This window comes from Lissotriton vulgaris, chromosome 7, assembly GCF_964263255.1.
Source record: "Lissotriton vulgaris chromosome 7, aLisVul1.2, whole genome shotgun sequence".
Taxonomy (NCBI): Eukaryota; Metazoa; Chordata; class Amphibia; order Caudata; family Salamandridae; genus Lissotriton; species Lissotriton vulgaris.
In genome coordinates, this window is record NC_141695.1 from 1641780065 (window position 1) to 1641798382 (window position 18318).

The window sequence follows — 18318 nt, forward strand, 5'->3', positions numbered from 1 at the left end:
ACACCGGAGGCTAATGAATTCAGCATTGCTGTGGGAGGAGAGCGGCGAAAGAACTTTCCCTGTGCTGGCCTCTGAAGAGATGCACAAAAGCATCGAAACGCGTCAGGCCGAAGGATACAGCAACTGGAGCGGATACAATGTGCTTGCAAATAAAGGTTTGTGACCAAACTTTCAGCGGTGTGCGGTTTCAAAGCCCTGAGCTATGTTTTGGACATGTTTACACGGTTGCTTGGACCGCGGAAGCGACGCACCTCTGAGAACCGAAGAAAGGACCAGCAGGGGGGTAACGTCCCGTCTGTTTTGGCGCTGGAAGTAGCAGGACTTAAGCACACTGTACACAGTCTGGGGCCCATTGGAGGGCTAATCAAATAATCCAAATTGAGGCACAGGGACGGGACCCATTGGAGGGTTAACACTGCCTACAAAGACTCCACTTCCCAGCATGCAGTTGTGAAAAGAACGTGACTATCACAGCACACCGGAGGCTAATGAATTCAGCATTGCTGTGGGAGGAGAGCGGCGAAAGAACTTTCCCTGTGCTGGCCTCTGAAGAAATGCACAAAGGCATCGAAACGCGTCAGGCCGAAGGATACAGCAACTGGAGGGGATACAATGTGCTTGCAAATAAAGGTTTGTGACCAAACTTTCAGCGGTGTGCGGCTTCAAAGCCCTGAGCTATGTTTTGGACATATATATATATATATTACCTACTGGCGGTCGCCAGTAGGTAGTTATAGTTAGGATTTTTTTCAATGCAAAATCTCAAAATTCTATTGTGAATAACTTTAGCGCCGGTTGACGAATCTGCCTGAAAATTTCCTCAAATTTGCCTCGCGGAGCTCCAGTCCTTCCCTGAAAGTTTCGGGGGGATTCGTTAAGCGGGGCCGAGATAAAAGGGGGGGTCCCAAAACGTGTTTTTCCCATGTTAATTTCCATTGGCGGTCAACCTCACTTTTAGCCCGAATGGCTGAATGGATTTCCACCAAACTTGGCAAAATTGTAGGGACTGGTAGCCCGATGTGCCTTTGCTATGTCTCAAGATATGTGCTCCAGTGGCTTTTACGAAAATTAACTTTGAAAAAATATATATTGGGCTATATATATGTTAGAGTAAAAATGCAGCCCAAATGTAGCCCAATGTAGCCCAAAGATGGCCACCAGAGACAAAAAAAACCAAATGTAGCCCAATTATCAGCCAGATGTAGCCCAGCTATAGCCCAATGACATAATGTCCCAGAGTGTTCTAAAGAACAATTACAGCGCTAACAGTCTTACTTATGACGAAAGTATGGCACACCTGAAGTCATCTTGATTGGAATAAAGTGTTAACACTTAAAACATTTAATTTGCAAAGGAACAAAATGAGGGGGTTCATTTTGCCATAGAAATTATGATTAGTGCTGAAGAAAGAAAAATTAGGGCACATTTTGAGTGACTTCTCAAATCCTCTTATTTTTCATTAAAAAAATTCTGATATGCAGTCTCCCAAGATGGCCACCAGAGACAAAAGAGCCCAAATGTAGCCCAAATATCAGCCAGATGTAGCCCAACTATAGCCCAATGACAGAATGTCCCAGAGTGTTCTAAAGAACAACTAGAACGCTAACAGTCTACTTATGACAAAAGTATGGCACACCTGAAGTCATCTAGATTGGAATAAAGTGGTAACACTTAATACATTTAATTTGAAAAGGAACAAAATGAGTGGTTTCATTTTGCCATAGAAATTTTTATATATATATATATATATATATATTCACTGAAAAAACCATAGGTTTCACAGCAGTTATAGTTAGGAATTAGCATTTAAAAAATCTATTCAATTCTCTGAAAAAACCATAGGTTTCACACCAGTTATAGTTAAGTGGAAATTTTACTCGCATAAAACCATTGAATTTCCCACGTTATAGTTAGTTGGACTCACTATAACTTGCGCATGCAATGCACTGCTGATGATGTCACATATTACATCACTCATGACATGGTCAGTGACATCACTCATGACATCACTGATGACATCTCAAATGACATCACTGACGACATCATCCAGTGAAGGTGTATCTTTCTGAAAAATAAATATTTTTTATATATGTATATCTAAAGGTTGATGGAAGAATAAATGGGTAAATGTCTAAATGGATGTTTTTTTTGTGTAAAATTGATTGGTTAACTGACTTATTAAATGTATCTTAGTGAATACATATATTAGCGAGTAATGTTTAAATATTTAAATATCTGTATCTGTGTCTCACTTTTTGTATAAGTGGCTGCATGGGTTGGTGAGTAGCTACATGAGTGTGTATATGGGTTATTAGTTATTTTTTTGAGTATCAGTGTCTGTATGGTTCGGTGGGGGATATTACTTAGAGCACAGATGCATGAATGAGTGACTCACTATTTGTATGTATTTTGAAGACAGCATGTGTGCAAGACTGTATGGGTGGATGATTGTGTGTATGGGTGGGTTAGTGAGTATGTGTTTTTATAATTGATTGTTTAAGAGAGTAAATATGTTTCCGTTTCTGTAGAAGTATGTGTAGTGGTGTGTATATAGCAGTATAATCAAATAAATGGTTTTTTGATAGTTTATTTGCATGTGTGAATTTGTGTGTGAGTAACTATATGGATGAGTATTAGTGTGTAACAGGATGTATAGGTGTATGAGTACATATGATGAGTAAGTACATGCATGAGTGACTATATAGAACTGTTGGTGAATGAGTGGATGTGTATGTAGATGTTGGAATTACCTAATAAGTTGTTGTAATTGGTATTGGTTTCTCCTTTTTTAAGAAAATGTTAGTTTCTATTTTTGAATGTGTGTGTCAAAGGTTATTTTATGCTGATAGGAGGTCTGCCACTTTGTCACAAGGATGTTGTCATCAGTGATGTCATTTGAGATGTAATCAGTGATGTCATGAGTGATGTCACTGACCATGTCATGAGTGATGTAATATGTGACGTCATCAGCAGTGCATTGCACGCGCAAGTTACAGTGAGTCCAACTAACTATAACGTGGGAATTTCAATGGTTTTATGCGAGTAAAATTTCCACCTAACTATAACTGGTGTGAAACCTATGGTTTTTTCAGTGAATATATATATATATATATATATATATATATATATATATATATATATCACTCACGAAGGTTTCCCATTAAGAAGAGCCACGACAGCAGGTAGGTACAAATTAGTTTACTTTGGGAAGTTGCAGCAAAGGTGAGCGAACATACACCAGCTTTCGTAGTCTGCCTGACGCGTTTCATGCTATTCCAAGCATTTCTTCAGAGGCACATTGTTCATTACCAACGTGTGTTTGGCAGTTCGTTTTTATTGGCTCCATGTGCCCCAATGGGCGTGGGTCACTGCTGAGCATGATGGTACTCGTAGTGTTAATGTTCTCAAGTGAGTTGCCACACGTGATAAAAAATTAAAAAACAGTTTCTCCACAGTGGGTTAGGGATAGGTTCACCTCCACGATTTGTTGCTCCATTTTAAATCCCAAAAACCGACCTCTCCTGCCAAAGGCGCCGTAGTCAGGTGACTGCAGCTCCATCTGCATACAATGCAGCCGGGCGTCCTCCACGGCCGGGACCAGCCGTAAAAACATCACTCACGAAGGTTTCCCATTAAGAAGAGCCACGACAGCAGGTAGGTACAAATTAGTTTACTTTGGGAAGTTGCAGCAAAGGTGAGCGAACATACACCAGCTTTCGTAGTCTGCCTGACGCGTTTCATGCTATTCCAAGCATTTCTTCAGAGGCACATTGTTCATTACCAACGTGTGTTTGGCAGTTCGTTTTTATTGGCTCCATGTGCCCCAATGGGCGTGGGTCACTGCTGAGCATGATGGTACTCGTAGTGTTAATGTTCTCAAGTGAGTTGCCACACGTGATAAAAAATTAAAAAACAGTTTCTCCACAGTGGGTTAGGGATAGGTTCACCTCCACGATTTGTTGCTCCATTTTAAATCCCAAAAACCGACCTCTCCTGCCAAAGGCGCCGTAGTCAGGTGACTGCAGCTCCATCTGTGGAGAAACTGTTTTTTAATTTTTTATCACGTGTGGCAACTCACTTGAGAACATTAACACTACGAGTACCATCATGCTCAGCAGTGACCCACGCCCATTGGGGCACATGGAGCCAATAAAAACGAACTGCCAAACACACGTTGGTAATGAACAATGTGCCTCTGAAGAAATGCTTGGAATAGCATGAAACGCGTCAGGCAGACTACGAAAGCTGGTGTATGTTCGCTCACCTTTGCTGCAACTTCCCAAAGTAAACTAATTTGTACCTACCTGCTGTCGTGGCTCTTCTTAATGGGAAACCTTCGTGAGTGATGTTTTTACGGCTGGTCCCGGCCGTGGAGGACGCCCGGCTGCATTGTATGCAGATGGAGCTGCAGTCACCTGACTACGGCGCCTTTGGCAGGAGAGGTCGGTTTTTGGGATTTAAAATGGAGCAACAAATCGTGGAGGTGAACCTATCCCTAACCCACTGTGGAGAAACTGTTTTTTAATTTTTTATCACGTGTGGCAACTCACTTGAGAACATTAACACTACGAGTACCATCATGCTCAGCAGTGACCCACGCCCATTGGGGCACATGGAGCCAATAAAAACGAACTGCCAAACACACGTTGGTAATGAACAATGTGCCTCTGAAGAAATGCTTGGAATAGCATGAAACGCGTCAGGCAGACTACGAAAGTTGGTGTATGTTCGCTCACCTTTGCTGCAACTTCCCAAAGTAAACTAATTTGTACCTACCTGCTGTCGTGGCTCTTCTTAATGGGAAACCTTCGTGAGTGATATATATATATATATATATATATATATATCCCACATGAAGGGCAAAGAGGGCACTCATGGTAAGCAAAAATCTTTTATTGCATTTTCGTATTTTCGCACCATAAAAATTTCAGCAAGTCAACTTTTCTATGATGCTATCCGTATAAAGGCCATAACATCTTTGTAGCTTCTTTATTCTGTTTTGGAGCTTTAAAATGGTTATTGAAATGCCCATACATTTTGTGATAAACTATTTTGCTGGCAACTTAGGTTTGTTTTTTGACGGGTCAGCACATTGAAGCTCAGCCCATGCGCAAAACAGGCTATGCAGAATAAGTTCTTACCATCTACCAATGCACATATAATGTTACCACTATTGTCAGAAACAAAACATAAGCGTTGCTATTGAAGTTCATTTGGAAGATCGAAGCTTTCTGTCATGTGTCAATGTTGAACGTAGCAAAAGTTGCCTGCTGAATAATCCTCTGTATGGCAGTGAATGTATCTAAGCCAAGTGCCTTTATTCTAGCTCAGTCTGAATGATGGACATTTAGCCTAAGAATTGCTGATTGCTCCATACATCCATCAGTAGTGGAATGGTGCATTGCCACCTCCATCAGTGCTTTTACAACATTTGTATTCCTAGCCTAAGCACGTTGATAGCGGGTGTGTGTGCCATGGACCCTACCATTATGGGCAAAATGCTTCCTTCTTCCACCCAAAAAATTAGGAGGGGATAATGGGATAACATTTTGCTCAGGAATGCTTAGTATCCCAGGTAAAAACAGGTTAATAGTCGTTTGCTTTTGGAGAGGGGTTACAATTCAATCAGTGGTTCAGTCAGTGTTGGGACCACCTTACCTTATAAACCCCAGGCTTCCCAGTCCCCAAGCAATATGCAGTTGCGCCTGTAGGTCTAGGGCTTGCCTCACAGCAGAAAACATGGACTTCCAAAATGATTTATTTTAAGGTGCTAATGGGAAATTATTTCCTTCCCTCCAACATCTGCACTTTGTACAACTGAACACTGTGTACAGGAAATGAGCTACCAAAATGGCAGCTATGCTAAGAGTACAAATGTCAATTTAAACAGAGAACATGTAGATGGACTCCGGGGAGCAGATGTCAAAAACACTAGATGCGCAGACACGCATTTGGGGCAACAGAGCAAAAAGATACAGTTGTCTTTGCACTAGCCCTCAGAACCTCAAGTGTCTAATCCTCTTGCTCATTCGCAGATTCAAAGGCAAAGATAACCCTTAAGAGAAAGACAAGTCCCAATGGTCCTAAACTGCCATTATCACACCCAAAGGTTTCATGACCTGCAAGGAAAAACTCAGGACTGAACCCTCACCCGTGATCAAGCATGCCACTCTCTTAGCTTCATGCCACCAACTTTAGAAAAAGTCGACTAAAAGCTGAAAAACGAGTATTTGTAAGCCGCCACCTTATCACGGTCCTTCCAACGCCACCAACATCTAAAAATCTGAAAATTATAACCAATTGACCATCAGCCTGCCAAAACCCACCACCATCTCCCACGATCCTAAACTCAGCATGTGAACACCCACATATGTACACAAAGAAAATATGAGCCTCAACAGTCCTGAACCCACGTGTGCAGCACCACGGGCTCTTTTGTTCCAGGCAAACTACCAACTGTAGAAAAGTACATATGAGTGGAATATAAATATTGAGTATCCCATCACGGTCAGTCTATGCTCCAGTGCATAATGTGTTCAAATGCAGATGAAAGAAGCTGAACATTACTAAAGAAATGCCTATTCACCATCTCCACAGCCTTTGTAACCTTAGAAAATACCTTAAAATCAAAAAGAACCTGTTTGACAAGAAAAGAGAGTAACATCCTACAGACCAAAAATGCCTCCAATGACATCTAATTCAAGGTCATCCCATTCAACATTTGTGTAATCTAAGGAAAACAGGGAGTAGAAATGGCATACTGACTGTTACCTCCACTAATGTTGCAGTCAATTAATTTGTGAAATGTACTAGTTGGTCTAATATGAATTCATGGTTGGGACCTACAGACGGGTTTTCTACTGTTGCGCAAAGAAGGGCTTATTATCAGTCATTTGTGGACACCTTATTCACCTATTTTTTGTTATCGTTTAGGGTCTTATTTTGGATACAAGTCTGTATTATAAATTGACTAATTGTAATATTAACCAATGTGTTGGGACTCACCACTTGTAGCTTAGAAATAGATTTCATTAAGGAAAAAGCATTGAAAAAGAAAGTCACCTTGAAGTAAGCGTCTGCCTTGATCTTGTACAGCAGTACTTTCACAAATTTCACTGATATATTTGATATATTCCTTTTTTTTTCTTTACAAATGAAAGAATTAGAGCAGGCCATTATCTTCACCAGAGGTCATAAATAAAAAGTGTGCTTCTTGTTCAGTTCTGTATATATATCCTACTAGAGCTAGTCTCCTTATTAACACCTAGTCTGTAGCCACACTTCCCGTTATACCCTTCCACTTACTGTTTTTCTATTCCACACTATAAAAGGAGAACTGGAAAAACACTTCTCTGTGTCACAACACAGTTCTTCTTCCCAAAGTAGTTCTTGCTGCTGTGCCTGGGCTCCACCTTTGTGGCTCTTTTCAGTTCTGTTGCTAGTCCTCAGTGCAGTTGGTGCCTACCATCTTTGAACCATCTTTCCTCAAGTCTTCCAGACGCGCCAGGAACTTCTTACTCTAATAAAACACAAATGTTGTATCCTTGCCCCACTTTAGAACCTTCTTTTAACTATACCCATACAACCGTTAATAAAGTGATACCGAGGTGGTTTTGAGGTATTTTTTAAAATCTTTTTAGGTACCCCAGCTGAAAATATTCAAAGTGATCCTTGATAATGGTCGCACCCATCCTGTTTTTAAGGGACCAGGATGAGACCCGGTGATGAAACATGCCACTACTAGAGTAAGTGAGGGTCTAACAAATATTATTTTTTCTGCATCGGCAAGGTGTCTTTTGTGAGGCAAGCCTTTACAAGTATAAGGACCAGGCCAGGGATACTTATTTGTGTTGTATTGGTTTGACTAGGGAGAGCGTGCCCCCATCTCATATACTGAAGGGCTCTCTTCCCTCTCTGAGACCAGGGCCATTTTTGGACTCTGCTTGGATTTTTTGGTACAAGAGTACTTACTCAAATATATATTTTCTTTGCAGAGCATGGAGGTTTTCAGTGCCGGCTTTAGCACTGGTGGCGCCCAGTGCGACAAAGTTTTTTGGCGTCCCCGAATGACCACAACCACCATGGATTCCCTCCCTACCACCCTTTAACAGGCTCCATTACCTCTCTCTCAGATGCATTTCATTAATTTTATAGCGTCACACATAACACACATGTTAACAGAAACAATCAATCCTAGGTGTGTAAATCATTGTATAGTAAATGTTACATAAGACAGAGGACAACAAAGGGTGGATTCACGTCATCCACACAGGTGGGCAGTATAGTTGAAGAGTACTTGGTCTGGGGAAGCACAAACTCTGAATTCAAAATGTAACAATGGATTGGGGCTGTATTTAACCCCTTAAGCGCTGCCGTCGGCCAACGGTCGTCGCGAGCACTACCTTGCCAGTGCTGCGCACAACCGTTGGCCGACGGGCCAGCGCTCGTTATTCGAACGTTCAGCACTGGGTGCTGAACGTTCGACGCAGCAAAGGGGTTAATAACAAGAACAGATTTGTGTCCAATTAAATCCTTTTTGCAACATTAGAATAATGAAAGTCTGGGGAAAAAATCCATACGCTCTGATCGATACCTAGAAGTCTGCACGCAGTTCTTTGATGACAGTTAATTGCTCACTGAAAACTGCATCTAACAAAAGGAAGTCTCTGACAAAAGCAATAACCCACTGACCTGTTTACATTATATTCACTTTGTGATCTGCACAGTACCTGTTCTTTGCAGCAGGCACATTAACCCTCTGCGCTAACTTATCACAAATCAAAACTTCTACTAGACAAAACTCTGATCTTGCCTGGAAGAACATTAATCACCAGAGTTTTTTTGCCATTTTAATTGTTGACTGAAAATTTCTGGAGGCCAGGTACGCAACAGCAGGTGCTTTCAAGCACAATAAGAAATAGCAAGCAGGTGCCCCCATGTGAAGTCAGCACCCGGTGCGGTGGCACCGGTCGCACCGCCCTAGAACCGGCCCTGGAGGTTTTCCTATCTCGTGGCTTTTTCCTCCAGTTGGAGGTAACTTTTTGCTTCCACATGTTTTGGGGTTATGTTCTGCAAAGTTTCTACTCCAGGACATCATCTGGCCTCAAAGACACCAGGGTTCACCTCAACGTCCAGCAATTGACACCGACTAGAAAGTGCTGTGCCTGCTCATATCTATGACCCTTTAATTGGCCTTTATACCATCTAAGATTATCTTCCTTTATAACATGAATTGTTTTTTAATTGCATTGTATATTGTGAAGGCTTTAACTAACCATACACAATAAATATATTATTGTCGCTCAGCTATGACCCTTTGGACTCAAGTAAAAACTGTATATCGAGAGCAAAATAATTGTGCAAACAGTGCTTTCCTAGAAATAATCTTTAAATGTCTTAGTAGGATCATAATCATACCATTTACTTTTCTTTCTAAATGTTTAGGTAAGTTCCTGTTTATGGAGGAATATAAACAATTTTATAGTTTCTCACACTGCATCGATTCACCCTGCTAAATATACTTTCATGTATTTTCATACCCCCAAACTTCAAAAAACAATTTTGCAGATGATTCCCACAGCAAGCTACTATACAACTTAGATGTGACACTTGCAAAGTTTCTCTAAAAAACTCCAAAGAGTTTGCAGAAGTTAAGACATGAAACCTCAAATAGCACTCGTTGCTTATTTCCTCCTTTGGTAAAGAGTTGCTGAAACTCAATGGCGTTCTGGTGATTTTATGCTACCACTTTCTCGAAAATGAACTCTACAACATACTCCTTTCCCTGACATTTAAAATTCATGCCTGCTATAGCTAACATTACAAATGAGGTTTGAAAACAACATGATCATTTATCAGGTGTGTATTAATATTTAACAATTGACCTTGTTCCGAAATGTCAAGCTTTAGGTTTTTTACCCATCTGTTGGAAAATTACATTTTTTAATTATTCATTTTGAATTGCATGTTGTGTCAAACTATGGCGAATCAGTATCAACTGCAGGAGATAAAGCGACAAAGTAAAATTAGAAACAAGTGACTCGTGGAGTTTCTCTCTGGAATAGGGCAAAGATTAGGTAGGCTCAAATTGTAGCAAGAGTACTTTAGTGAACTTATAAAACAGGTACTAAGTCTAGACGAAGTGTAAGTTTAATATCAGTATCTAATATATTTTGCATTTGTATGCATTTTATAATGACTGATTATCTCACTAAAATACTGAACTCACCTCTTCAGTTTAACAGTGGAACAGGAAAAGGGATAAGTGGTGTGGATTGGTTTACTTTGCAGAATCCTCTAAGAGTTTGTAGAATCTCTACCATGAACCTGCACTCTATTAAAACCTTTTTACCATCTAAACTGGTTCAAATCCAGACATTTGTCATGATTGTTTCTGGTGTTTTGTGTAATACCTAGGTGGTTCTGCACATTAATTGACTTAACCAAACGTTTCCAAATCCACTAGCTGGGTTCTAATTGTATGCAGATTAGCCAAACAGCACCATGGTTATTACCCAATCAAAAAAGATATTTTCAACCATTTACTATAGCATCACTATTGTGGACTATATATTGAGCGAGGAAGTACTTTAATATTTATTACTATTGTTAAGCACTGGGAGGGTTCATGATTCAGGAAAGGTGAAGCCTTGAGTTAGTAATGACCCCAATTCCATCCTTCAACAATAAATTATACTACTTGGCATATGTCTGCCTTATACCATGGTGTTTGCTCAAGTGCAATAGAATTAAACAAAGGTTATTATCAAAAATCGGAGCACAAGGGGTTAGATCTCTACAGTGAGATAAAATTACAGTATAAGAAACTCAGCACTGCTTGACGGGGGTGAAACCCTACTCCAGCAGCAACCACAATCCTCGTCAGGCTGAAGTCACAAGCAAACCTCAAATTAACCCAAGCTCAACCCTCTGGTATCTTGGCACAGCGCAGTCGAGTTTAACTTAGAGGCAATTTGTAACATGTTTATGCAGCACTTCAAACAGTAATAAAGTGAAAACACAACAGTCAGTCGCTCTAGACCAGGACAGATCACAAGTTCCGGCCGACTGCAATGGTACACGGGCCAGCTACAGGGATCTACGTAGGTCATCAAAACACCATACCTCAAATCCTGGTTGCAAAGAGATACGGAGTCATGTGTCGAGGATGTGTCACGCGCAGAGATGATGTGATGTTCATGCATGGAGGTGCCTCACTGTAGCGTGGCACCATGTTACACTTACTAGAGTTGTGCTGCATCAATCCTCTGCATGAAGATGCATCGCGCAGTGGTGGTTCCGATGGGCTGCGCTTGGCTATGTGAAGTCCTTGCATTGGGGAGGTCCGTGCCGTCAGAGACGTTGCATAAGTTACGAGGGTGAAGTGCCTCAGAGAAAATGTGTCGGTTCTGCTGAATCAACAGATGGGCTAGAAGAGCTCCTTAAGGCCCACTTTCAAGGGTCGGGGACTCTGGTGGCACCAATCTTGGGAGGGCAGGACTCACAGATGGCAGAGTCCAGGTGCTGAGTTAAAGGTTGTCTGAAGCCTGTTCTGTCCCTGAGCTTTCTAATCAGGAGGCCAGCCAATGAGCCCTTGGAGTCACTCTGGGGTCCAGGGTTTTTAGATGCAGGTCCAGTCCTTCTCACTCAGGCAAGAAGGCAGCACAGCAGAGCGGCAGTCCTTTCAGCAGCACAGAACTCCTTCTTCCTGGCAGAGTCCACAGGTCCAGAAGTGTACTGACGAGTTGGGGTCTAAGGTCCAATATTTATACCTGATACTCACTTTGAAGTAGAGGAAGTTTCTAGAGGTTTTCACCCTCCTGAGGTGTAAGGCACCCCCTTACTCCCACAGGCCCCAACTTGGCTAGGGTCACAAGACACCAGTGTCAAACCCTGTGCGAGAGTGCGCAGGCTGGACCATTGTGATGTGCAAGTGTGCTTGGCGACAGCGGCGACTCCTCATTAATTCAGAGTGGTCGATCCTGCCAACACCTATCTTCAATTTGTCTCAAGAGGTTTGTCTTGCCAGGTCGAATTGGCAGTTTAAAACTGCACAACCAGGCTACAATGGCATGCCTGACAGGGCTAAAGGGCTACTTAAATGAGTACTGCAGGCCTCTAGTAGCATTTAATTTGAAGGCCTTGGGTACACGTAGAACCACTTCACTAGGAACTTGCAAGTAAATTAAATGTGCCAACTGGGTGTAAGCCAATTTCACCATGTTTTAAGGAGCGCGCACAAGCACTTTAACACTGGTTAGCAGTGACCAAGTGCACGGAGTCATAAAGGCCAACAAAAACGGGTTCATAAAACAGGAAGGTGAAGGCAAAGATTTTGGGGATGACTCTGGGGAAAGAGTTAAATCTAACAGACCGCAACTAATGACTATGGCCACAGTTGTTTTCTTCTGTCAAGTGATTATGCATTGTAATGTGTAAGATATTAACCACTGTTTTCTCAGGCCAGTTAGTTGTGTTTCTACGTGTGAATCTATGTTTAGTAGTACACCGGTTTCAAATAACATGGGGCACATTTATTTTAAACGGCATGGATTAAACACAATGTATATATATAAAATACGAGGGAATGCCTAAAACAATTTCCGTCAGTTGTTCCTGCTCTGCTGTTGACAAACCACAATGCTATTTGTATCACTGTGAAATATATTTAACATGTGACAGAAGACATCCCATCTCTGTCTCTCGACAGGGGAGGAATCTGTAAATAAAATTAAGTGGATGCAGGTGCATGGATGTCATCTCCTCAAATTATATCGACCACCACCGACATGCTACAGGTATGAGAATCATTGGAGGAGACGTGCATTTCTGTAAATTGTTTCCCTCGCAAGGATATTTAATTGCATTCACTCCTAATGCTTACAGTGAAACAGATCCTTACTGACACGACTGCGAATGCTTATGTTCTGGTTCCATTTTAGGCACTCTCCACCAAAGCTGTATTGGCCAGATTATTTTAACAGATCACATAGTGCATGTGACTGTGATCAAAAGTAAAAAGCAAACTGTTAAAAGCAAAATGGCATAAGACACTGCAGATACATTTCCCAGAGCAAAAATTCTGTCGGGAAAAAAAACTGGATTCAAGCAAGCCGGGCTGAAGACGGCTGGAATGCCAGAAACCGGTCCTCGGAAGCTTGTTTCCGGTCCAGGGAAGGCATGGCTTGGCAGTTCGGGCTGGACTGTTCCCATGAGGCACAGGGTCAGACTGATTTGCATATGGCCATGTCTGAACTGGGGTGGCAGAGTGGGCTAAAGAACGGTGATGGATTAAACCCAGATCTTTTGACTGAGTGTTTGACTGGTTCAGATGCTCCGTCCATTACCACCCCCTTTTTTACTGGGAAAAAAAAGTCATGCACATTCCTACACAGGATTTACAAGAACTGTAGACTACATACCTTAACGTTTTCCTCTGTAATATACTTTTCTGCTTTGTCCACTGCATTTTGTCTAATTCGGTGCAGGAACGCCTGGAGAAAAAAACACATTTTAGTCTTCTTCGAACAGTTTATGTATTTCCTTAAATACGAAATCAAGAGGATTGTTAAAATATTGATTATAGATCGAAAAAACAATCCACACCACTGCCAGAGCCACTGGAAAAACGTAATTGTGTGCCCGCCGCATTTGTTTATATAATTATGAATCCGCATACTCGCCACATAATCCAACATTTAATGCATAACTTGCACAATTTAACAATCTAGTTAAAGCAGAACAAAAGTTATCAATAATTCTGTACATGCTGTGCAACGGATGTATGACGTTACAACGCATACTTTTACAACGCCTACCTTTACAACGCGGTTTTTACAACGCATACCATTACAACGCATAATGCTTTTAGGCGCTGGATAGTGAATAGTTTAATTTACTATTCCAACTCCAGTCCCCGTGGATAGTAGGGAAGGTTATTGGATAGTAAATTAACCTATTCCCTATCCTAGAGCGCCCCCCAGCGCAATGCGTTGTAATAGTTTGCGTTGTAAAAGTTGCGTTGTAATGGTAGGTAGTTGTAAAAGTTGCGCTGTAACGGTTGTATACTGGTGCAACACCTTATGCTGTACCTCGTCAAACACTTGCATCTCTCAACTGTTGATGACTGTAACCAGACATTAACACGTTTAACAGTTCTGCTCTGAGAGTGCAAACGATGATGGGTAATGTCAAAATAGTGACCTACTAATACCACTGAATTTGCATCCTACTGCCATACAAGTGGGCAAAACCTGTTGCAAAATTCCGGTGGAACTGACCATTAACAACAGTCCTCACACTAAGGACCAGACTGTTGGAGACTAGAGACCTATAATAGAGTTTGGTGCATGTGGGGCATTCACCAAAAAGCAGCAGGTCCTATCATCTGCTGGCTGTATAGGACAGGCTTCTCCAGCTACCTGGAAATAGCTCTCCAGTGTGCAGCACAGCATGCTAAATTAGAAACTTTGTTGGGTTGAATTAATATATATAGCCCAAAATTTAAAGGTGTGTCTTCGCGATGAAAATGTGTGTTTTCAGAACTCATTCGTTGACGTTTGGAGAAAAATGGATTTCCAAAATATATTTAAAGCTTACATTTGAGTGGCAAATCATGCAATATCAATAATAGTACCCTGGTGCAGGGGCGGACGGTAAGTTTTGGAGGGAGGGGGGCACAGGGGACACTCACAACCATGCATTCAAACACGCGCGCGCACACAAACACATTCATTCACAACACTCTTTCCCAAACAGTCATACATACAAGCACGCATGCACGCACCAAAAAATGTCAAAACAAAACACACACTTACCTGCAGCCAGTTCGGCACTGCCTCAGCAGATCTTGAAGGCTTGGGACTGCTGCCTTCCCTGATTGGCTGAGCAGTCCCAACGTCATCACAGAGTGGGATGGGGTCAGTGAGACTACTGACCCCACCCCACTCTGTGATAAGGGGTCACTGATTGACACTCGACCCTGGGTGCGTCAGGGCTTAAAACTGAAGTGCCCAAGTGCGAGGCAATGATTGCCGCTACCCCTCATCACTGAGGGGAGGGCCACAGGAACCTTTGCTGAGCTGAAAACGTCACGCCCACAGGAGCTGCGACTTTCTCAACCCGGGAAATTTCAGTTCAGGCAGCCAGAGCTAAATTTGTTTGTCTGGCTGCCTAAAGTGAACAGTGTGTCAGGCTTGTGTAGACTGACAGACACTGTTCATGAAGGGACGAAAGGTGCAGGGGCGTGGCCCTTCCACCCAAATGGACCGGCCGCGCCTGCCCTGGTGACTGCAGCATTGCAACTACTACTGCCCAGTTAGAGCAATTCCAAATTAGAAAAACCTTTTTACATTACTGATGGCAAATCTGCCTGATGGACTGAGGACATCACTGCGGGTAACCTTGCATGGGATGCCCACTAAAGAAGGCTTATCTTACGTGGTCCCTACTACAACACTAATGATATTAGTAGCTCAGGATCACTTTCATTGAACATAAATAGCTCTAGTTACAGAAAAGGTTGGAGACCTCTGGTTTAGGGCCTCTACAGAAAACAAATAGGGCAGATGCATCACCTGCCTCTTTTCAGTGTCTACGCTGTGATAAAGAACATGTGACATGAAATACACCAATCCAGTTTGGTCATCTTTTGTACAGAAGCGTGCCAAGGGGCTTTTTCAATTCCTAAACTTTAGTAAGAGTCAAACTCTCAATATAAATGCAAATTCAGAGAGGAGTATTTAAAATCAGGGACAAGCCAACAGTGATTGGTGTGGGCGACCACAGGCGGGCCTTTCATGACTCCTCTAAAAACAAAATGGCCGCCTACAATCTAAGAAAACCGCTATCGTTTTGCAGCCTACGCACCTCCTCTTTCTGAAGAGCAATCCATCTGAGTGCTGCGTCTCTGTTAACTATCTGATGTCATTCAAAGTGCATAGAACACTTTATAAATGTTTCTGTTCATCCAAAAACATAGGGGCAATCACTCACTTTTAACCTTAGGCTTAACTTTGCCTTTGTTTGTGCACTGCCAAACAAATATATGATGGGGTTTGGAAGGTCTCATTGGCGTAACGTGTTGGGGGTTCACAGGGGCGGTTGCCTAGGGCATAAAATTCTCAGGGGGGGGCAACATTTTAAAAGTAAATAAATGACCACAATTTATTTTTCTTTTTAAAATTTTGCGCCAGGAAGTTCTAACAGTCCACGGGTTTGGGGGAGCAAAACTCTGCTTAAACCCGGGTTATGGCAACCCACGCTACGCTGCTGCAAGGTCTAATCTATGTTCAAAATACAACACAACAATATTTTACACCACGAAGTGCAGGATCCACTTATTAAAGTGTTTTCTTCCGGCTGCCTTACAGACATATATTTAAGCTATGTCCCCACGTTTTGCCAATACCATTCCTATTTCTGAACCAGTGGAGGGTGGTAGATGGGTTATTTGTTTACTCTATTCAAAACATCCCCTTCCCTCAGAAAATACAGCAACTCAGACAGGGCTTCAAAAGACAGGTCCTCTGGTTGTCATCAAAGTGCTAGGCATGGCCATTAACAAGATGGCAGCAAACATAATAAAGTTTTAAGTCACTAATGACCATGAGGCGATGGGAAAAACAGCTGTGCTCTGTGCCACTAAAACACTCACTTGCCACACGTGTAACAACAAATTTACTCTAGCCATATACCCCACCCCTTCCACACAGGCTGTGTAAGAGGTAATAGAATTACCGAGTTAATTAATTTCACAGGTTAATTAGATAAAATAGCCATCACTAAGTGACATTTGCTACCAAAGTGTACCTGAATGTTAACTTTACAGAGAAGTTATAAGTCAGGGCTTGTGCTGAACAAAAAATGTATGTATGTTACTTGTTAAAAAGGGGTGTGTAAACACAGCTGCGCAACACATTTTAATTGGTTCTACCGATTTAAGGGAACATCTCCAAAGTAAGCTGCCTTGTTTATGAAGGAGAAGAAGGGAGCGTTCAGACCTACCATTTTTTTTACAGATGCTCGCCATGTCTCTCAGTAAGATTATAAAAAGCTCACCTTATAAACGCCATTTCGTAGAGTTTACTCTTTTTTACGTATTTCTTCGTGAAATTTTTAATGAGCCAAGTGGGCACCGTGTTTAGAACACAAATCAGCAGAATATTCACATTTCTTCTAAGAAGCAGCCCTTGGAAACATACACCCTGCTTAGCCTTTTCAATCACTGTAATCTTTTTTCAGGCAGAGCTTGCAGGAAATAGGAGTGACTCACACTTGATTAACTTTTTAAGAATCTGTGCCCCAATGCACGTGTGTTCTTCTGGGTGTGTAATGATGGCACCCACGCTTAGGTTACAAACATACACTAATCGTACAAATGTTAGTGCAAAGGGGACTGCATTATGGGGTAATGAGTGATGTGACAAGGGATATAAAATGAAAGTTTGATGTATGCACACAACGGAGTATGTATTGCTTTTGGTATCCGGAGAAGTATGGGCTCTGATTTGCTACTTATGTGAGCAAGTACATTACAGTCTACCGAGCCGGTGCATGTTCTCAATAAAGTCTGGTAAAGTGGGCCAATCCAGGCAGTATTTATATGAACAGTGGCATTTAGGACAATAAAAATTTCTATGGAGAAAAATAATAGGTAAAAATAAATACTGAATATTTGCATTTTAATAACTGTGCATAAAGTATTGTTTACAATTGCATTGTTTGAATATTTTAGTTAGCTCTGTCAATTTTCTAAGGCCTTACTTATTCATCATACATGCTTTACATGTATCACATACTGTTCTCAAGTTCGTAAACAGGTGTACCTTAGATACGTGTAAAAGTAACTTGCAAAACATACTTTTTTGTTTGCTGATCAGCCAATCCAGGTAAAATTTAGGAATATTTTCGAAATGAAAAATTAATTAACTCCTTATTTCAAGCTGCAATTGGAAACCGTTTACTTTTGATGGCACAGCAAGATTTACCTTCCTCCGAACTTCTGCAACAGATGACCTAAATATTGGCGAAAAACAATACATTTGGGTTTTTTAGGAGCTCTGGAAGTGAGGCAATACAGTTTTCTTTAGATTACTGGATTGACAGTTTCTACACAACATGTTGCGGTGGTAATTCCACACCAACAGTATCAATATGTGACAGGGAACTAACCATGGATCGAACTTCTGCGCTACCAGGATGTGGTCCTCTCCTCACGTATTCACCCCTCCCTTGCCTACTCCAGAATGAAATAACAATGTGCACCAAGTACCATAACACAACACTGGCAAAAGTGTATGATCCCACATAAAATTATCT

General features: G+C 41.7%; 1 protein-coding gene across 1 annotated transcript in view; it reads right to left on the reverse strand.

The window, feature by feature from the left end:
• Positions 1-18318, reverse strand: part of PREX1 (phosphatidylinositol-3,4,5-trisphosphate dependent Rac exchange factor 1) — an 863840-nt gene that overhangs the window by 573422 nt on the left and 272100 nt on the right. Inside the window, exon 3 of the mRNA XM_086932617.1 lies at positions 13422-13493. Within this exon, the coding sequence (XP_086788743.1) occupies positions 13422-13493 (72 nt within the window). The remainder of the gene's footprint in view (positions 1-13421; positions 13494-18318) is intronic.